The sequence below is a fragment of the Chroicocephalus ridibundus genome, chromosome 8 (genome assembly GCF_963924245.1).
Source record: "Chroicocephalus ridibundus chromosome 8, bChrRid1.1, whole genome shotgun sequence".
NCBI classification, from domain to species: Eukaryota; Metazoa; Chordata; class Aves; order Charadriiformes; family Laridae; genus Chroicocephalus; species Chroicocephalus ridibundus.
In genome coordinates, this window is record NC_086291.1 from 52,453,776 (window position 1) to 52,470,942 (window position 17,167).

The 17,167-nt window shown below is 44.4% G+C and overlaps 1 protein-coding gene across 4 annotated transcripts in view; it reads left to right on the forward strand.

Moving 5' to 3' along the window:
- The window catches only part of TOM1L2 (target of myb1 like 2 membrane trafficking protein), a 58,390-nt gene that overhangs the window by 29,385 nt on the left and 11,838 nt on the right, over positions 1-17,167 (forward strand). For 2 of the 4 annotated variants that reach the window (XM_063342713.1, XM_063342716.1), the window contains exons 7-13: positions 140-256; positions 2,930-3,063; positions 5,517-5,565; positions 6,232-6,355; positions 7,452-7,569; positions 9,498-9,573; positions 12,760-12,825. In XM_063342713.1, coding sequence (XP_063198783.1) covers positions 140-256; positions 2,930-3,063; positions 5,517-5,565; positions 6,232-6,355; positions 7,452-7,569; positions 9,498-9,573; positions 12,760-12,825 — 684 coding nt within the window. The remainder of the gene's footprint in view (positions 1-139; positions 257-2,929; positions 3,064-5,516; positions 5,566-6,231; positions 6,356-7,451; positions 7,570-9,497; positions 9,574-12,759; positions 12,826-17,167) is intronic. The other 2 variants (XM_063342714.1, XM_063342715.1) reach the window with 1 other exon arrangement.

Here is a 17,167-nt window from a genome sequence, read left to right on the forward strand (position 1 = left end):
TTTTTTACCCTGCTAGAATGTCTGGAGCCTAAGATATCAAGTCAGACAGAAGCAGAGGTATCACAAAGTCAGTTCTTGAAAATGATCTGCTTAAACCAAAAGATTATGCAGTATTTTGCTGTATTTTACCCCAATTTAGATTGCCCGTCTGCGCAGTGAACTGGATATTGTTCGTGGGAATACAAAAGTGATGTCTGAAATGCTGACAGAAATGGTACCTGGACAAGAGGATTCCTCAGACCTTGAATTACTCCAGGTAACAGTTTCCTACAGTTTCCTAGCAAATATGATTCTGATCCTTTCTGTGCTTGAGTTTCTCTGGGGGATGGTTTTTGTTGTAGTTCACTTCACTGCCTTGGTTTGCTTGTTTTACAAAATCAATGTGGACTGCGCTTGACCCCAGTTACTCTCATCACTTGATGTTCTTCATTTGTTAAAGCTTCCAGTGACAAGGATTTCCTGACTTCCCTTGGAACTTGTTCCAGTGCTTTCTTCTCCGTGTAGCTAGAAATTTTTCCCAATGTTGAATATCAGGTCTCCTTTGCCACAAAGCAGCTTAAAATTGCAATAGGCTCCGTAAGCCCTGAGCATTTCTGCTTCTTTTACATCCTCCATCATCACTTGTACAGTGGCAAAGCGTTCCCAGTCACTGTGCAAAAAAAAAAAGCACTTCCATCTGAACTAAATGTTGTCAAGGGTCTGTGGATTCTCTGCCACTTGAAATCTTTTTTCCAGAAGATGTGCTGTAGCTTCTCCTGAAGGTTAAGGCAGGCACTCAGGCAAAGTTTTGTGCTGTCCGGAGGGTTAGACTGAGTAATCAGAAGGGGTTTCTTTGCTGGAAAGTCTCAATCCAGTACAGGATTTATTATCTCAAAAGGGAAAAGTTTCAGTTGAGCTCATGTCTCAGGCTTCATACCTGTTTCCCGCGGCCAGTGGTAGCAAGGTGCCCTTTTGCCTGAGGAAAGTAATACGGTACCACGTGCAACACAGGTGAGGAATGCTGCGATCTAGCATTCCAGCTGATGCCCTTAACGTGGTATTTGCCTTTCCATAGCTTCAGAAATAGGCTTCTGAAATAGGCTTCTGTTTTGATCCTCCAGCAGGGAGGATGGGCTGCCACAGCAGTACATTTGGAGGAAGGCAGGGAATTGCTCTCTGTGATACATCAGAGTTTGAAATCCATCCAAAAACTGGTCTCTCCCATGCAGCGGTATTGTGTGTTTGTCTCAGAGCCATCATGGCAGCTGATGAGAGGCTTTGCAATAAAGAGCCTTTCAGTTACTGCCCATTTGGGTCGGACTGCTCAAAACAAAAGAAGCTTCCAGGAAAGCACAACAGACCAAAACAGCGTAAAACAGTTTGCTTACATTCAGAAACAACTACTAACATCTTGACAGCGTAACCTTACAGCATAGCTTTAAGGTGAAAGAACTTGATCATAAAATGGAGTGACAGCAACAATTCTTTATTCCAACTGGTTCCCTTCTTTGACTGGTGCTTCCTAAACCTGAATCACAGAGCTGGGGAGAACCCGTTTTTGATCACAAAGGATGGTTAGTCTTTTGAAAGCTGTGAGCTGGGTGCTGCATGCAAGGACTCCTTGCTTTGAGGTTTATATAGCCCTCCTCCTTAAATAATTCCTGACATTTTCTCCAACAACCAAATGTAAACAGCTTGCTGGAGAGCCAGCTCTGAGCAGAATAGATAGGTACTGTCAGCCCTCTCGGAAAGGCAGCAAACAAACCTCTGAAATGTCACAATCTGCTTCTAAAGTGATGGGATCAAAACTGACATTGGAGAACACATTCCTCAAGCTGTTAAGGCAGCTGGATTGCACTAGGTGAAATTTATCCAGAGCTTAGGATGTCAGACCATGCAAGGAAAACAAACACATCTTTGCTTTCATCCCGAAGGTTGTGTACCAACAAGTCATCCTTGTTTAGTGCTGAATTTTTGCTGTGAAGTGGAGCTGGGGTGGGGGGGTAGAAGATGACAGAGGGACATGCTTTAGTTGAAATGTCAGTGCTTATTGAAGTAAAACCGTGGGCCTAATCAGTGGCGCCATGCAATATGTCACGTTTCTTCTTGTAGTTCCTCCTCAACATGCCGGCTTTGACCTTTGGTCTTGAGGCCTTTCAGGAGTAAAGAATTCTGCTAAGTAATCGCTGATGGAAGAGACGTCCTGGAAGCATGAGAACTCCTGGTTTAGGCAAACTCAAACCTAGATTTCTTGGCATGAGACACTTCTAAAATAAATGCCCTTACTCTATATTCTTTAAAATTTTCTTCTGAAACTCCCCACTGCCTTTCTGCAGCCTCTTGTCTGTGGATCTGCTCAGTTGAAGGGAACGTTTCTGTGCGTAGTTCAGTACTGAAACGTGTGTGGGGTGCTCATCTTTTTATGCTCCTTCCCCTTGTTTTGTGTTCACCCTCCTGTTCTGAGTAGTTGGTAAGTTCTGTGTCCTCAGCACTTCTTTTCCTAGCACACACTTGGCTACTTGTGTTAGCCCTGATGAACTTTTTTCCCCGACTTGTTCCACCATGTGCATCTTTTAGATTTAAGGGATGATATTGCCAAAAAGACCAGACTGAATTTTCCTTGAAAGCTCTCTTCTGGAAAGCTGTTGTAGTAACATGTTTTATTCTTAAAACACATCACTAAAATATAGATATTTATTTTCTGAAGTGCTCGGAGTTACAGAAGAATCAGGATGTTGAATTGTAAATAGGCTCTCAAGGTTTTATGCCATCGTCTCCTGAAGGGCATCTTTGATTAGATGTGCTTTTGGGTGACATTTAATCATGCAAAGATAGACTTGTCTTAGTGTTTCTCAGCTGGGGGATATGTTTGGCTGTGAACAGAGCTCAACTAAATCTACTTACTGCTAGCTGCTTATCAGAATGTGTGTGCACAATGCATTCCTCCTAGGAACTGAACCGAACCTGTAGAGCTATGCAGCAGAGAATTGTGGAGCTTATCTCACGAGTGTCCAATGAAGAAGTCACAGAGGAATTGCTGCATGTGAATGATGATTTAAATAACGTCTTCCTCCGATACGAAAGGTGGGGCACCTTTTCCATCAACTATTTACATACATTCTGGGTTTTCACTTAAGTGTAAAATAGGTCAGTTGACAAGAGCTGGCCATCTGGGCCAACATCACAAAACACGGAGAGCCAAACCACAGAAAGCATTTAGCATTTACAAAGTCTTTTTATGGTCTTTTATGGTAACATTCCGGGTTCAGTTGTTTCCTTTAATACCATGATTTTATTTTTTTTTGTCCTAGCCATTGAATTTTTGTGGGGCATAGCCATAAAATGCAGGGCAACCTTGTGCAAAACTCTCTGAACTAGCAGAGACTCGAGCCTGCAAGTCCCTGTTGTGCGGTGCTGTACAGATGTAGGGACTTGGGACTGAAAATAGCACGGCCACAGTGGCTGGTTCTACTTGCTCGCTTGGGCTCTGCACAAATGCTTGTGCTGCGTCCTGGCTTAGGGAGGCTCCCGTGAGCTCTCTCTGTCTTCTGATCTCGGAGCTTTCTAGTTCCAGTACTGGTGCAAGGGGAGCTGCCTGAGGTGGGCGTCACCTTCATGCATGTAAGGGCTTTGTTTTTAAGTAACACTTAAAATCTTGAAAAAAGCCTGTTTTACGCAGAGTTGAGATGGTCTGTGGGAATCATCCCCAGGGGCTGGACTTGGGTCATAGGACTTTCGACATGTTAGACAAAGGCGCTGTCAGCCACATCTGCTGCAGTAGGTGACACGTGATACAGCAGTCTTGGGAAAGTTTAATCTTCCCCGTAATGACAGGCCTGGGGAGCGAGGCACTAAAGAGTACCCTTTGTTCCTTGCTCTTAGCACGGGGCTTTGTTTCTCAAGCCTTTAAAAATAAATTGGGCTCTAGATATGTGAATCTGGGCTGTCACAGCAAAAGCTGGAAAGAAGACTCAGTGGCCTCGATTTTGTCTTTGATTGAGTCATTCAGAGGAGATGGGGCAAACTTTGAAACAAATGCTGGCTTTTTGTGTGCAATGGTATGTGTTTCATGCCATGAGCGTGATTCTGCAAGTGGCAGAGTGTAACTGCCGCTAAGGCTTAGTCTGGTCACCCTTAATATTTTTCCTAATTTCCCCCATCTGCGACTTTGCTGACGGGGGCTAATGTATTTGTAGTCATTATACACTGAAAGGTGAGCTGAGTGATGTGAGCAAGCGATTTGTGGTAGAATAGCTTGGTCTGACCATTTCAATAAATTCCAGTTCCTCCTCAACTATTCCAAAAGCTCCACATTCATCACGCTGATTTCTAGTATGGGTACCGAGCTCTGTCAGTGACTCAAGCCTTCGCTGTGAAGCTCTGGATGTAAACGAACGTGTGGTTCATAAGCCTTTTGGTGAGAAATAAGAGGTGGGAGGTGTCTTAGGTTTCCAGCTAAGGGAGCTGGATTTCCAGTAATAGTAGACACCCACGGTTTCCTAAAATTGAAATTTGGGCCTGAATTTGTTTTTGCTGCCCTTTAAGTCTGCGTTTCCCTTTGTTACATCAAGAAAACATTTCAGTTTGCCTGAGATTCCCTGGTGCATTTTGTCCATCTGGGAGAAAACCCACAGGAATATATTAGTATTATAGGGTTTTTATTGAAAAGAGAGGTTATATATGAAACTTCTTTCAAATGAGGAAAAACTCTAACCTCAGAGAAATCACGGTGCTTTTCCTGGTATGGAAGGCGATCAGACTGGGCTCAGACAGGCCTTGGGAGGAAGTAATTCCCCCTGCTTTTTTGAGTTCATGAAAGCTGGGTTTAGGTTTGTGGCCCCAGATGCACAGCTGATTGGAAAAGGAGTAGAGAAGAGACCAGATCTTGACTAGCCAGACTTCTTCCCCTAAGAAGTAGGAGCATTTTTATCCAACATCATTACTTTTCATTCTTGAAAAGTACCAACCTATTTGAACGTAGGTTCCGACGATCTTTGCGCTGAGCCAGAATTCATTTATGAAGTGAATCTGCTAATCATTGTTTCTCTTGCCATGTGCTGCCTGGGTAGGGCTGTGCTCGCATGCATATGGCTTCTAATTTACATGTATTGCAGCAAGAGGGAGCTGTTAAGTGGGAGTAACACTTGCTGCGGTGCTCAGTTTATTTACCTGGGAGCATCAATCTTGCTGCAGTTCCTCTTGTCCCTTGACTAACAGAATAGTCTATCATGAAGCACTTAATGAAAAATAAAAACAAAAACCCAACACCAACCAAAGACAAATCCTACAGTGTTTTTCAGGCGTGTGTGTGCTGCAAGATCAGATTAGTTAATACCCACATTCCCCAAAAATGCAACTTCTGCAATTATCCTCCCTTTATCCTGGATTGGAGTTGAAGCTTTCAGGGTTCCTTCTTGAACAAACAAAAACTAAGTTCAGTGGCAAGCATGTCATGGCTTTGTTATAAACTCATGTTTCCATCGTTTATTGGTAGCTTTGATAGTCCATGTTGGGTTTTTTTATTTATTTCTAAACAGATTTGAACGATACAGATCGGGACGTTCAACACAGAATGCCAGCAATGGAGTAAGTACCTAACTCCATTTATTATATCAGCAGCTACACCGTACTACCTGTACTAATATCACTAGTATCAGACCTTCTACCTGTCTGGCCCTGTAGTGGCTAATAGTGGATACCAGGAAAAGAGCCTAAGAATGCGGCAAACCACAAGTGACAATTTCTGGCTCAGGAAGACACTGCTACTAAAACATCTGTGTATTTACAATCCTTGATGGATTTTCTCTCCTCTATTAACTTTTTTGATTGCTTTTGAGTCTGTGTGGACTTTAGGCGTTGTAACTTTAGTCACAACAAAGAAGTGTGACTCCTTTGTGTGACATCTGTTTACACCTGATGTGGAAGATGGTAGCAAATTCAGTTTGACTTCACTCCGATGTTGGTCCGGTGCTAAAAGAGGTGGAGAACACAGACACATTAGATCAATCTCAAGAGATGTAGGTGACCTCCAGGAGAGCTTCCTGTTGTGCTGAGCACTCAAACTGAGTTTTTTTGGTGGCTGACCCATTTTATACTGCACTCATCACCGCAGTATCCAAGAGACCTGTCCATTTTGCAGTATGCAAGAGACATCTTTTTAGGAAGCGCCCATTATTTTTTGGTGTTTAATATTGCACTGCAAGAAGAAATCTCTGGCATGTGTAACTTGCTGCATTTCTTGTGTCCCAACAGGTACTGAATGAGGTGACAGAAGATAATTTAATAGATTTGGGTCCTGGCTCTCCAGCTGTAGTGAGCCCAATGGTCGGAAACTCAGCACCTCCGTCTTCGCTTTCGTCACAGCTTGCAGGGCTTGGTGAGTATCTGACCTAAATAATGCTGATGAACACGAGGCTGCAATGCATGGACTTTTTCAAGCCTAACCAGTCTGTGCATCTTGCACAGCATGCAGGGGCTGCTATGCAATCCAAGTGTGGGATTGTGGGAGCAAGTCTGAGCAGTTGCTGAGGTCCCTGTGACCAGCCCAAACACCCAAGCCCTTATCGCAGTGAGCTGTTGGGTTTACGAGGAGACATTTTTCACTTGTCGGTCAGGGAGCTTCTGCTCCCTTTGGCCCTGCACTACCTGATTAATGTTGCCATGTGGCTTTCAGAAGGTTTGCGTATATGGCTTACAGGATTAGGAAGGCTTTCCCCCTCCCTTGCGCTGTAACGATTTGTAATTGGGAACCAGCCTGGCACAAAGGAGGGGATTTATTAACCAAAGGGGAGACTGAAGGAAAGGCTGCAGTTCTTCTTCATGGTAAAACTTGTACTACTGCTTTTATATCTGCTTAGGTATAGCTCTCCATGAAATCAGTCTGGTGAATGTTCTTGATTCTCCTTATACAAATAATATTTGAAATCTTTGGATGAAAGGTTTTATGAAACTGTAAGGTGGTGTACATTAAATCAAACCAGATTGCTTGATAGGATCACTTGATTTGACTGAAGGTTCTCCACCTCTTTCAGCACTGTGCCAATATTATATGACTTGATTTGAAGCTGTTGGTTTCACAGTCAACAGCTGAGAGACAACATTGTGGCAAAGACCAGTATCCATGCCCAAAATTTTGGACCATGTTAGTGAATAGTAAATGTTTCAGGATGAGTTTGGCAGCAGGTGCACAGCAATTCCCAAATGCTGGCTTCTCGATGAGGAGTACTTATGGTGTGGTGCTGCCAGGAGGAATAAGACAAATCTCTACATTTGTCTTTTAAAAAATGCATGATTTGCAGCTTCCAGCCTCTTCTGGACAGAACTGTGTTCAGTGCTGCAACTGTTAACTAGGTGATATCTATAGCTGTCCTGTATTGTTCATGACTTCCTCTGTAGCCTACATAGTCATGGCAGCGGTGCTTGCATATGGTTCGCTGTTTCATTGGTTTGCTTTTTTTTTCTTCTGGTTGCAGACTTGGGTACAAACAGCGTCAGTGGCACACTCAGCTCTCTACAACACTGTAATCCTCGTGATGACTTCGACATGTTTGCACAGACAAGAGGCAGTTCCTTGGCTGAGCAGCGAAAGAAGTATGTTGGAGTTTGTCTTTAGTGCTGTTTGAGTCACGACATTGCTGTTTTCTAAGGGCATAAATCTGAAACTTCTTGACTTCATTCCAGACTAAAAAAGTAGTTTTGGTGTATGTTTTTGTGCTTTTAATCCAATCCCTATCCTGTTGGTCATTATTAGTATGAGCAAGTGGAGAAGTTCCTGCTGCTGGGCAGAACAGACTGGCTGCGTAACGTTATTTGACTGTCTTAGTTAATGAGCTCACTGGAAACTTGGAAATGAACTTGCCTTTACTTCTGCAGATGCTTCCTCTCATAAAGGCTTGTCATCCCATCCACCCGGCCAGTGCTTGAGATACAGGAGCATAAGGGTCCTTCACCTGAAGGTCATGGGTATACTTTGGTGATGGAATTACTGTCATCAAGGGCTTGGAAACAGAATTACCATCCAGTTAAACTCTCCCTTTGGCCCAGCAGTCAGATTCTCGCAGTCTGTCAAGGCAGTGTAGCTTGCCCAGCTGCCATGCTATCCCTAATTTGTTTATATGCATAGGGCTTGCATCTCTAGAGCTGCCGATCTGGCACTTTCAAGGGCATTTAACAGGCCCAATTATTTTAATGTAAAATAAATCTATGAACTTATTAAGAAATCCTTTGATCCCTGTCAAGTGAGATTCAGTAAAAGACACGCTCAGGTATTTTTCTTTCATATATTATTTCTTGCCTCCTTCTGGCTTCAGATTCTAGATATAGTGGCTACCAGCAGTCAGAACATCATTAATATCTTGCCTCAAACTAAGAAGTGTTGTTAAATAGTTTAACTCAGACCGTAGCAGATTATCAAAAACTTAGCAGCTCTGGAAAACCTGAGCCAGCAAATTTATTAGGATCTTTTATTTTCAGTCATCAATATAGCTGTTGGTACTGCCTCAGCTGTAGTATTGGTGTTGAGAAGACGTGTGCTACTGTAGAGGCGTACATTACCACTGGAGATTACAGGCTGAGAGCCCTAATGTATGGTCAGAAAGGAGATGCATTGCAGAGAGATCTAATGGAGGTCCCTCTGTCTCTTCTGCTAAATGAAGCATGAAACTAGTCTTCCCACACTGCACCTCAGTCTCCTCTGCGAGCTAATGGAACAAGGCGCACCTATCAGTCCATGATTTCACAAGGGAGGATTGCTCTGTCTCCCTCGGATTGTACGCCGTATAAATGGAGCAGCAGGGAGACAGCAAAGATGCGTGGTGCATAGGCGAGAGCCTCTGGGTGCTGTGCTCCGAGCTTGGGAGAAGCCAGCACGCTGGAGGAGAACGTGCTCCTCCTGCTCAGACATGCGGCTCCTCCCAGGGGCTGATTTGTGGGCAGGTGTTGGCGTCTGCTTCAGCTCATGGTTCACCACTGTGCTCTGAGAAATGATGCTATTGCCTCTGTCACCTGACTGCTACGTGTCCCTTTGGAATAGCAATTTAAGCTTTTAAAAAATCCAACCTCTGTAAATAGAGTGTTTCTTTGTAGGCTTTACTGCAGTTGCTTAGTTATGTTTCATCTGTTTTCAAGTCTCCCCCTGCCTCCCTCAATGCACGCATCAAGGTCAGGCTTCCAAATGTCATCTTCAAAGCTTTGCAAAACGTAATCTGTAATCAGGCCTCTTTTCACAGTCCCCTGCTAGCTCTTGGACGTGCTTATGGTGCCTCGTAACCTATTTGCCTGCCTTTCATAATGGCAGCCTTACTCTTTTTGCTTCAACATGCTTACTGAAACTGATGGATGGTCTTTATACAGATGGTCTTTATTCGTCTTCTTGGAATACGCTTAGTACACTTGAAGTCTTGTAAATAAAAAGAATGTGCTTTCTGATTTCCAGGGGAGTAAATCAGAGTAGCAAGTGTGTTCTGCATGGACGACTGCTGGGCTTCCTTCTAGTTCTGTGGTTTGTTCCTTTCTTTCAGCGTGACGTATGAGGATCCACAGGCTGTCAAAGGACTAGCGTCTGCCCTGGATGTTCGAAAACAGAACACAGGAGGGGTAGGTCATTGCTCTGCGTTTTGTTACCTGAAGCTGTGCGTGGAATCCAAGCTTGTAGGCAGCTGCTTTGAACGAGACTTCTCATTCTGTATTCCAGCAACATGCTAGTACTGGCTATTTTGAAATTGATATCTAGGAGCAAGTACTTGCTCAGTAACGATCTCTAAAGAGCTGCTATTTAGCACACCAGCCTAAAAGACTTCAAAATTGTAGTGGGTAAATTCTCCTGTGTTCTTGCAGCTTGCCTGGGGGGTCCATCTCTTTGACTGGAATCACTGCTGAAAAGAATACGTGGGGAACGTCTTGTGAACACTGGTGTGCATTTGTTTGGTTTGGTTTTGCTTATGAAAGTTGATGCAGTCTTAATCTAGTAGACTTTGCTCTTAAGTGCGTGGATACACGAGCGAGTTACAGGGAGAGAAATTATGTAGACTTTTAATGCTTCGCATGCCTTGCCATAACTGCTCTTGCATGCAGTCTGTTCTGTCTGTCCCGGGGCAGGCTCCTGCTATCTTGTGTGGGCAGAAGAGGCCCATGCACTGTCACCTCACAGCAGCTGATGCTAGGAACGTGTTTGAGAGGGCGAGCTTGGCCAGCTTTGTCTGCATACCTTGCTGAAAGCATAAGTGAAAAGAGCTTTCAGATCGTCCCTCGACCCCTTTCTACCACCCTGCTTTTTAAAACTGTCCTGCTCTTTTGTACTCATCTGTGCGCAAGTTTTTAGATGACGGAGCAAGTTCGGAGCCTTTTCCTGGTCTAATTTTGATCTGTGCTGACCACTAGGGAGCATGGCAGAGCCAGTGTAGCACGGGAGAGCCAGTGCAGCGTACACACCCCCGCCTCCATGGAGAATTGCCTCCCCATGCCTTGGCTGATCCCGCCCTGGTTCTTTCATAAGCTGAAATGGGAGCGCTCAGGGCAGCTGGCATGCCTGGCAGCTTGTGCTCTGAGCCAGGGAGAATGTGTGTTCAGAGCCAGCTGGGGTCAGATCACAGCTGCCTGCCTGCCTGGGCCACAGTTCAGTGGTATCAGAGTTTCAGCGACGATTTCTTATGGAGCATCCCCCCACCCCACAAATCTATCTGCTTGTTCCTGTCCCTGTCCTCCTGCAAAAAGGGAAATTTGTAAGTCAGGTCATCCCTGTGACCAGTTTCAAGCTCAGCCCCAGAAAAACTCATCCCAGCACTATTGAGAGAAAAGGGGGAAGCATGGGGAGGCAGGGACAGAAATCTATTAAGGAGGGGGGGTATGAGACAGGAATTCCTGAAGCCATTGTGATGGCCCAAGCCCCCAGTATCACAGCACTGTGTTATTGGCAGGACCTGGGAAAGGATTTGCAATTCTGCTCTTTGTTCCTGGCTAACCAAAGCAAGAGGCTTGCATTTAGCTACTGGTCAAGGGGGCTGCATTCCCCTGGTGGCCACAGGGTCGTGTCCTTATTTATTAACACTTTTGTTCTCAGCCAGTTCTGCTTGAGGCACCAATGCGACGTGTCAATCACACCAGCGTAGCTGCTGCTCTGCCCGAAGTGTTGTCAGTTCAAAGGGCTGTGTCTAAGCTAATCTGACGGTCAAAGTTTTTTGGGGCAAACGCTTTATGGGTTGTGGAACTTTGGGCTCTGAGATGTTGTAGAGACTTTCAGCCTCTTTTCAAAGGTCCTGATGACCGTATCATGTAATCAGAAGAGCGTGTTTTGAAATGCAGTCTTACGGTAATTGGTAAACACTACTTTTTGTCAAGTGTTGTGAGGCTTGTGGGTGTCTCTTCTTAAAGGAAATAAAAATTAAACTCTCCTAAAGTCACCAGCCCCAGCATGTGTAGCAAAAAACGGGCAGCGCTCAGTAAACGAAAGACATGCATTAGTTTGGGTAGAGAGCTAATTTAAGAACAGCTCTAGGGAGGAGCCAGAAGCTTTGCAACACATTCTTCACACACATCTTGTTCCAGCACAGTTGTCCAGTGGTAAAATTCAGCACATCCGACGTTTCTAATGTAGTCGTTCTCAGAATGGTCTGTAGAGAGATGTCTGATCACGTGGCATTAGCTGTCTTTTAATATGATTTAGCAGCTGGAAACAAGATGAGCTAAAAATACACTTGCTTTCTTAATATTGCTTTTCCATGTTGGGAATTGCTTTTGTTGCCGCAGAGTTGTTGCGTGATCACAACTGGGAGGAGAGGTGTCCAAGAAACAATTCTCTAGTGTTACACAGATAGTAGATGAAGTTGGAGTGATTTCCTCCTTTATTTTCCCAGCACAAGTACTGAAATGAGACATGAAAGATTAGAGCTGATTCTCCATTATCTGTGGTAATGGGGACAGGAGAGGTATCCCACGTATATGGGTATCTGGATGGAGGTATGTAAGCACACCAGGGGCTCTTTGCTGAGCTAGCCAAGTTCTGGCTGGAACCGCTGGGTTCTGCCGGTCCCGAGCGAGCCCCTCCAGAGCTAGAGATGACTCTGCATCCGGGCGCTGGCTCAGGGATGAGACGCTGAAGGACAAGAAGCCATCTTGGGAGTCTTTGTGTTGCTGTGCCATGCAGTCTGCAACCTGCTCCGAGGAACTGGATGCATCAGCGGTCCTTTTAACCTCTGCCGCTCTTCGAGAGGGGCAGTTTGAAGAGCTGCCAGAACACTGCAGCAAACGGCCATTACTTACCCTCCCACTCAACGCCGTCATTAGAGCTGTCGTACTGTTGGAGTTTGGGGCAGACTCTGGCTGCTGAGATCAAGGAGGTGAACAGGGTGCATGCTGCAGCTCACAGCTTCATAAACAAGGGAGACTCTACACTGTGTAATACGGGTGTTTTCAATAAAGTCTGACTGATTTTACTGGGTTGTATAAGCTATACTTTTTCTTCTTCTAAGAAGGTGACAAACATCAGCCTCACTACTAGTCAGTGATTTTTTTTTTTTTAATTATTATTTTTTTAATATCAGCATGGAGGAAGTGCTAAAATTCTGTGAACTGTCTGTAGGAAGTGCAGAGGTCGGGGTGAGGTCTGTCCCTCCACGGACAGAGCTGACAGGCAGCAGAGGGAGATGCAGCTGCTGCCAGAAGCTACTGTAGGCAACTCTGTGTGTGTGTGTATGTGTATGTGAAGTTTTTAACTTGCTGCTGTTTTTACTTTTATCACGGGTTGTTGCTGTGGTTTCTCTATGGACCTTTCTGTTCTCAACACAGAGGAGAGGTAAAGGTGGGAACTCAGACATGGAGCCCATAGACAAGTGGCTAATTACACAAGGAATGGTGAGGACTTCACCAGTGAAGCGATTCCTACTGCCCACCCCAGTCCCTTTACCTAGAATAACCGTCCTCCATTCACCTCTCGTCCTGCCCTACTGAACCACATGAAATCAGACAGTACAAGGAGTTTATTTCCCACCTACATCATTACCTGGGGCGAAGGGAGAGATTTGCACCTATTTCTGGTTTGTACAGCACAAAGGCCTGTGACCAACTGAATCAATTGTAGGATCCCACATCACCTTCAGAAGAGGCCTGGGGATCCAGCTGGTTCCTTATACTGTCTTGATTTATTTATGCAGTATCCACTTTTCGAGGGATAAACACAAGTCTCATGGATCTTGCTCATAAAGAGGACACTTTCTATGTGTCTTTAAAGCAATCTTTTCTGCTAGTGCTTAACTTCGTGGTCTGGAATAAACATACGGAAGTTGTAGGATCATAGCTAATCCAATTGAGTAATGTAGGGATAGTTCTTTATGAAAGGAAGGGAATGGGAGAACTGCTACCCAGATTGACACCTTCCACTCCCTGGCATTAGGATTCAGACTCCAAAAGGTACAATAGTGTTTCTGGCTTTAAGGATTTAATTCCCATGTCTAGTGATGCCAGTGCTCTGATAAAATCAAGCTTCTGAAGATGATTGAATCTGTGCACATTTTGACCTTGTTTGAAGTTGTCCTTCATCGACATGCTTGCAGAGAGAAGTTCAAAAGCCTGCTTCAAGTGCAGAAGTCAGAGGTAGGCAAAAAAATAGCCTCAGCTGTGCCTTAAAGCCAGGTTCTAAGACCAATTTTGTATTTTTGGATGACATAATCCGTCACTTTATTGGTACTAATCTCAAACACTTAATGGGACCTAACTGTACAAAGTCCTTGTGAGACAGTCCTGATTGCAGGCGAGTGCGGAAAGGTGCAGTGCAGAATTCCCTTTGGGCTGGGTGTCAGCAGGCCATTGAACAGGAATGCCTCACTCCGGAGAGAGCCTTGAATGTCCCAGACTAAACTCCCCAGGGCTTAAAAAGAGAAACATCCCAGAGAGATTAAGGTTGAGAAAATCCAGAGTGTGCAACATCAAAATGCACCAACTCTGTGCAACACTTTGCATTTATTCTTCTAGATTTAGGGCTAATCCAGATTATTTCTGAGAGCCAGCTTGTGAATTTGTCAGAAGTTTGCATGGCTGGTGCATACCCAGTGATTGGACACGCATATATATATATACACACGTGGTAAACCCAGCTGTAGGTGCCTATCCATGGGAGCCAGAGATTCCTTTCAGGGCTTGTCAGAGACCCACAGCTCATAACAAGAGAGTGAAAAGCCATAAAGTGAGCAGCGCTTGCTTTGCCTCTGATACTGTTGACGGTGGTTCACAGAGGCTCTTGCTGTTCGGTGGCTCTGTTGCAGCCCGAGATGTACTATGCCACTGTTAGATGTTCATCCATAATGAATAATCCAGTGATTGAGTTAGTTCCTCTTCTTTGCCTTTCCACTGTTTACAAGAGCAGGGAAGCATGAAATCGGCACCCCTGCTGTTCACACCACTCACACCACTGCTTTATTAAAAAAACAAACACAATATTCGTTCATTGGCTTGTGGTTATTCAGTCTGGAAAAAGGATACTGCAGCATTCATGGAGGCACATGGATTTGGGGAGGGAAGGGGGTCTGGCTGTCCAGCCAGTCGCTGCTCTTATAAGCCTGTCACCTTGTTTGTATGCTAAATATGAGAGAGAAATACCTAAAATTAAAACTAAACTAATCATTAACTCTGTTTCTCTCTTAACTGGCGTAGTTCTTAACCGTATTTATTAATACGACTTTGTAGCATTTGCAATACCAGTGGAATAACTAGCATCCCAGGTATGAACTTGATGTGCACATTCTTTGGTAGCTTTTTGTATTTTTGAGATGAGGGGGGAAAGAGGGGTGAGCTGACGTTGCCATTACCTGTGCCTGCACAACGCTGAGGCTACTCACATCTCTCCTGGCCTGACGTTCTTCTTTCCAAACTGCCGTACATTTAAGCTTAGGGTTGAGTTTTTCCCACACCATTTCTGTGCATCCCGGTTCACCAGCACACCTCTGCAGAGGGAGGCTCGTTCAGGGCTCCGTGTGTACTCTCCCAGTGAATTTGGCAGCGTTGTTTCTGTATCAGCTTAATCTACAGCTCAGTTCTGCTGGCAAGGTGATGCCAGGACCACGGAGACACGAACCGCACCTTTATCCTTTCCAGCTATGCCTACAAAACTCACATAGACAAAATGGTATCTGCAGAAGACGTTCCTGGTTCAAACGAGACTGATGTTAGCTGAGCTGTTCCAGTGCCAGGTCTGTTTGCAGTGTAAGGTCTGGGTTTTTGCACGTTGTGTCATACCAGGGGTCTGTATCAGCAGCTCTTGGGCACAGACTTTAGCATAAGGCCACCACGTATTAGTGCAGGTAATTCCAGTTCCCTTCTCATGAGTTTGAGCAGCTATTGAGATTTGCATGGATATATTCACTTGCTAGAATAATCTGTCACCCCACTCGCATGCCAAATGGATATTTGTTACAAAAGCGAGAAGCATGCGTTGCTTCAGCCACCACGTCAGGACAGACATTATTTGGGACAGTGGCAGGGGAAGAGTGAAACCGAACCAGAATTCACAGAAAGTGATACGAACAGCTTTCAGCATTGCATCTTGACCACCAGAAGCATAGCTGGCTAGAGAGGAGATTCCACTCTGTAGTAAAGATACGTGAGTAAAGATTAAATGAAACCTTTGCTGAGATGTTGTTAATGAAAATGGGATGCCGCTATGGGTGCCTTCAATAGAGAGATAGGATCTAAGATTTGGAAATGACTTGGGTAACGTGAGACTGTTGAAATATGTCGTCTTCTTGGAGACTAAAGTGCTTGAATTGTGGACAAACTGAGAAATAAACGTGTGAAGATCTCACTTCTTCTGTATGGTAGGAGCCCTCTCCCTTTTGAAGGCAAGCAGGCGCGTTCCCTTGTTCCGAAGACCACATGGGCTTCGTTACCTGTCCAGCCGTGGCATTTTACGGAGCACTCTATAAGGACAATCTGATACCCCTTGTGAACGAAGGCTTTCGCTGTCCGGACATGCCTGTCAGATCCAGATCGGCTGGTTGTTGTGCGGGCACAACAGGCTGCGTTGGGGCACACGCTGCACCTGAGCTCTTGCCTTCCCCTATGCGATGTGTAAACACAGTTACAAGTAATCAAGTAGCTAATTCAGTCCTTACATGTAAAGTCAAATGTGTTCTAATATTGAGGCCAGGCAGCTATTTCAAGATCCCAACAGCTTTAAATAGATGGTAAGGCTGTAGTAGTAAGCTGGAGTAGACTGTTAGTGTGCATCTGAGTGCTCTCCTGCTGCTGCCGTAGGAACGACAGCCCTTTCTTTACTATTGCTAACGAACGGGGGGGCGTGAATAGCAGCTAACCTAGTATTGGTGTCAGCTTTGTTAAACACCTAGAAAGAAGTGGAATTAACTAAGCTACTACAAGACAGTAGTCTAGCAACAATTAGCATGAACCTTGTTAAACATTTTGAGAACATTAATGAGCTCACCTAGAGACCTGAATTGTCATTTCATACCTGCTTCTTTTCCAGTGGGATCATTTTTAATAGAAATAAAATGTGATAATAATAACCTTAAACTGTCTTTTTAAGGGTAGAATATTGGATTTTATGACTTCTGAGGAAATATATTGGCAATACTCCTTGGCTTTTGATTGCTAGTAGGAACACCAACACAATCTAACTTAGATGAGTATGAACTTGAATTCCAGGTTCCCGTGGGTTTTGTGGGACTGAACGCTCACCTTTGTTCTCCCAGCCCTCTTTTTCCATTTCCCTTTCAGGACTGTTGAGATGATCCCATTTGTAGGATTTTCCAAAGACTAAACGAAAAAAGGTATTTGAACAACGAGCCCGACTTTTCATTAAAACCAGTTACTTGAAGTACCCCAAAATATTTTCTGACTTGATTTCCATTTAATTTGAGTATAGACTTTTAGAAAAGAAATCACAATATCGTTATAAAAACAGCTCTTGCAGCCAGCGCTGAGTATCTAGGGAGCTGTCTTGCCAAGACTGAGAGCTTCACTAGACCGTGTATGTTTGCATAATCAAAGTATTAACAAGACGGTATCCCATTCTGGAGCCATTTCCATGTCGTCTGCGGCTGCCACTGCTGTTTGTTCCCAGAAACTGTTGTCTTTTTTAATGTGTAAACTAGCTAATTTGTTTTTACATTGCTTCTGTTGTGTTTTAGGGGATTAGTTTTAACAAAACTCCCCTCCACATTTTTTTTCAGTTTAGGGCTTCTGG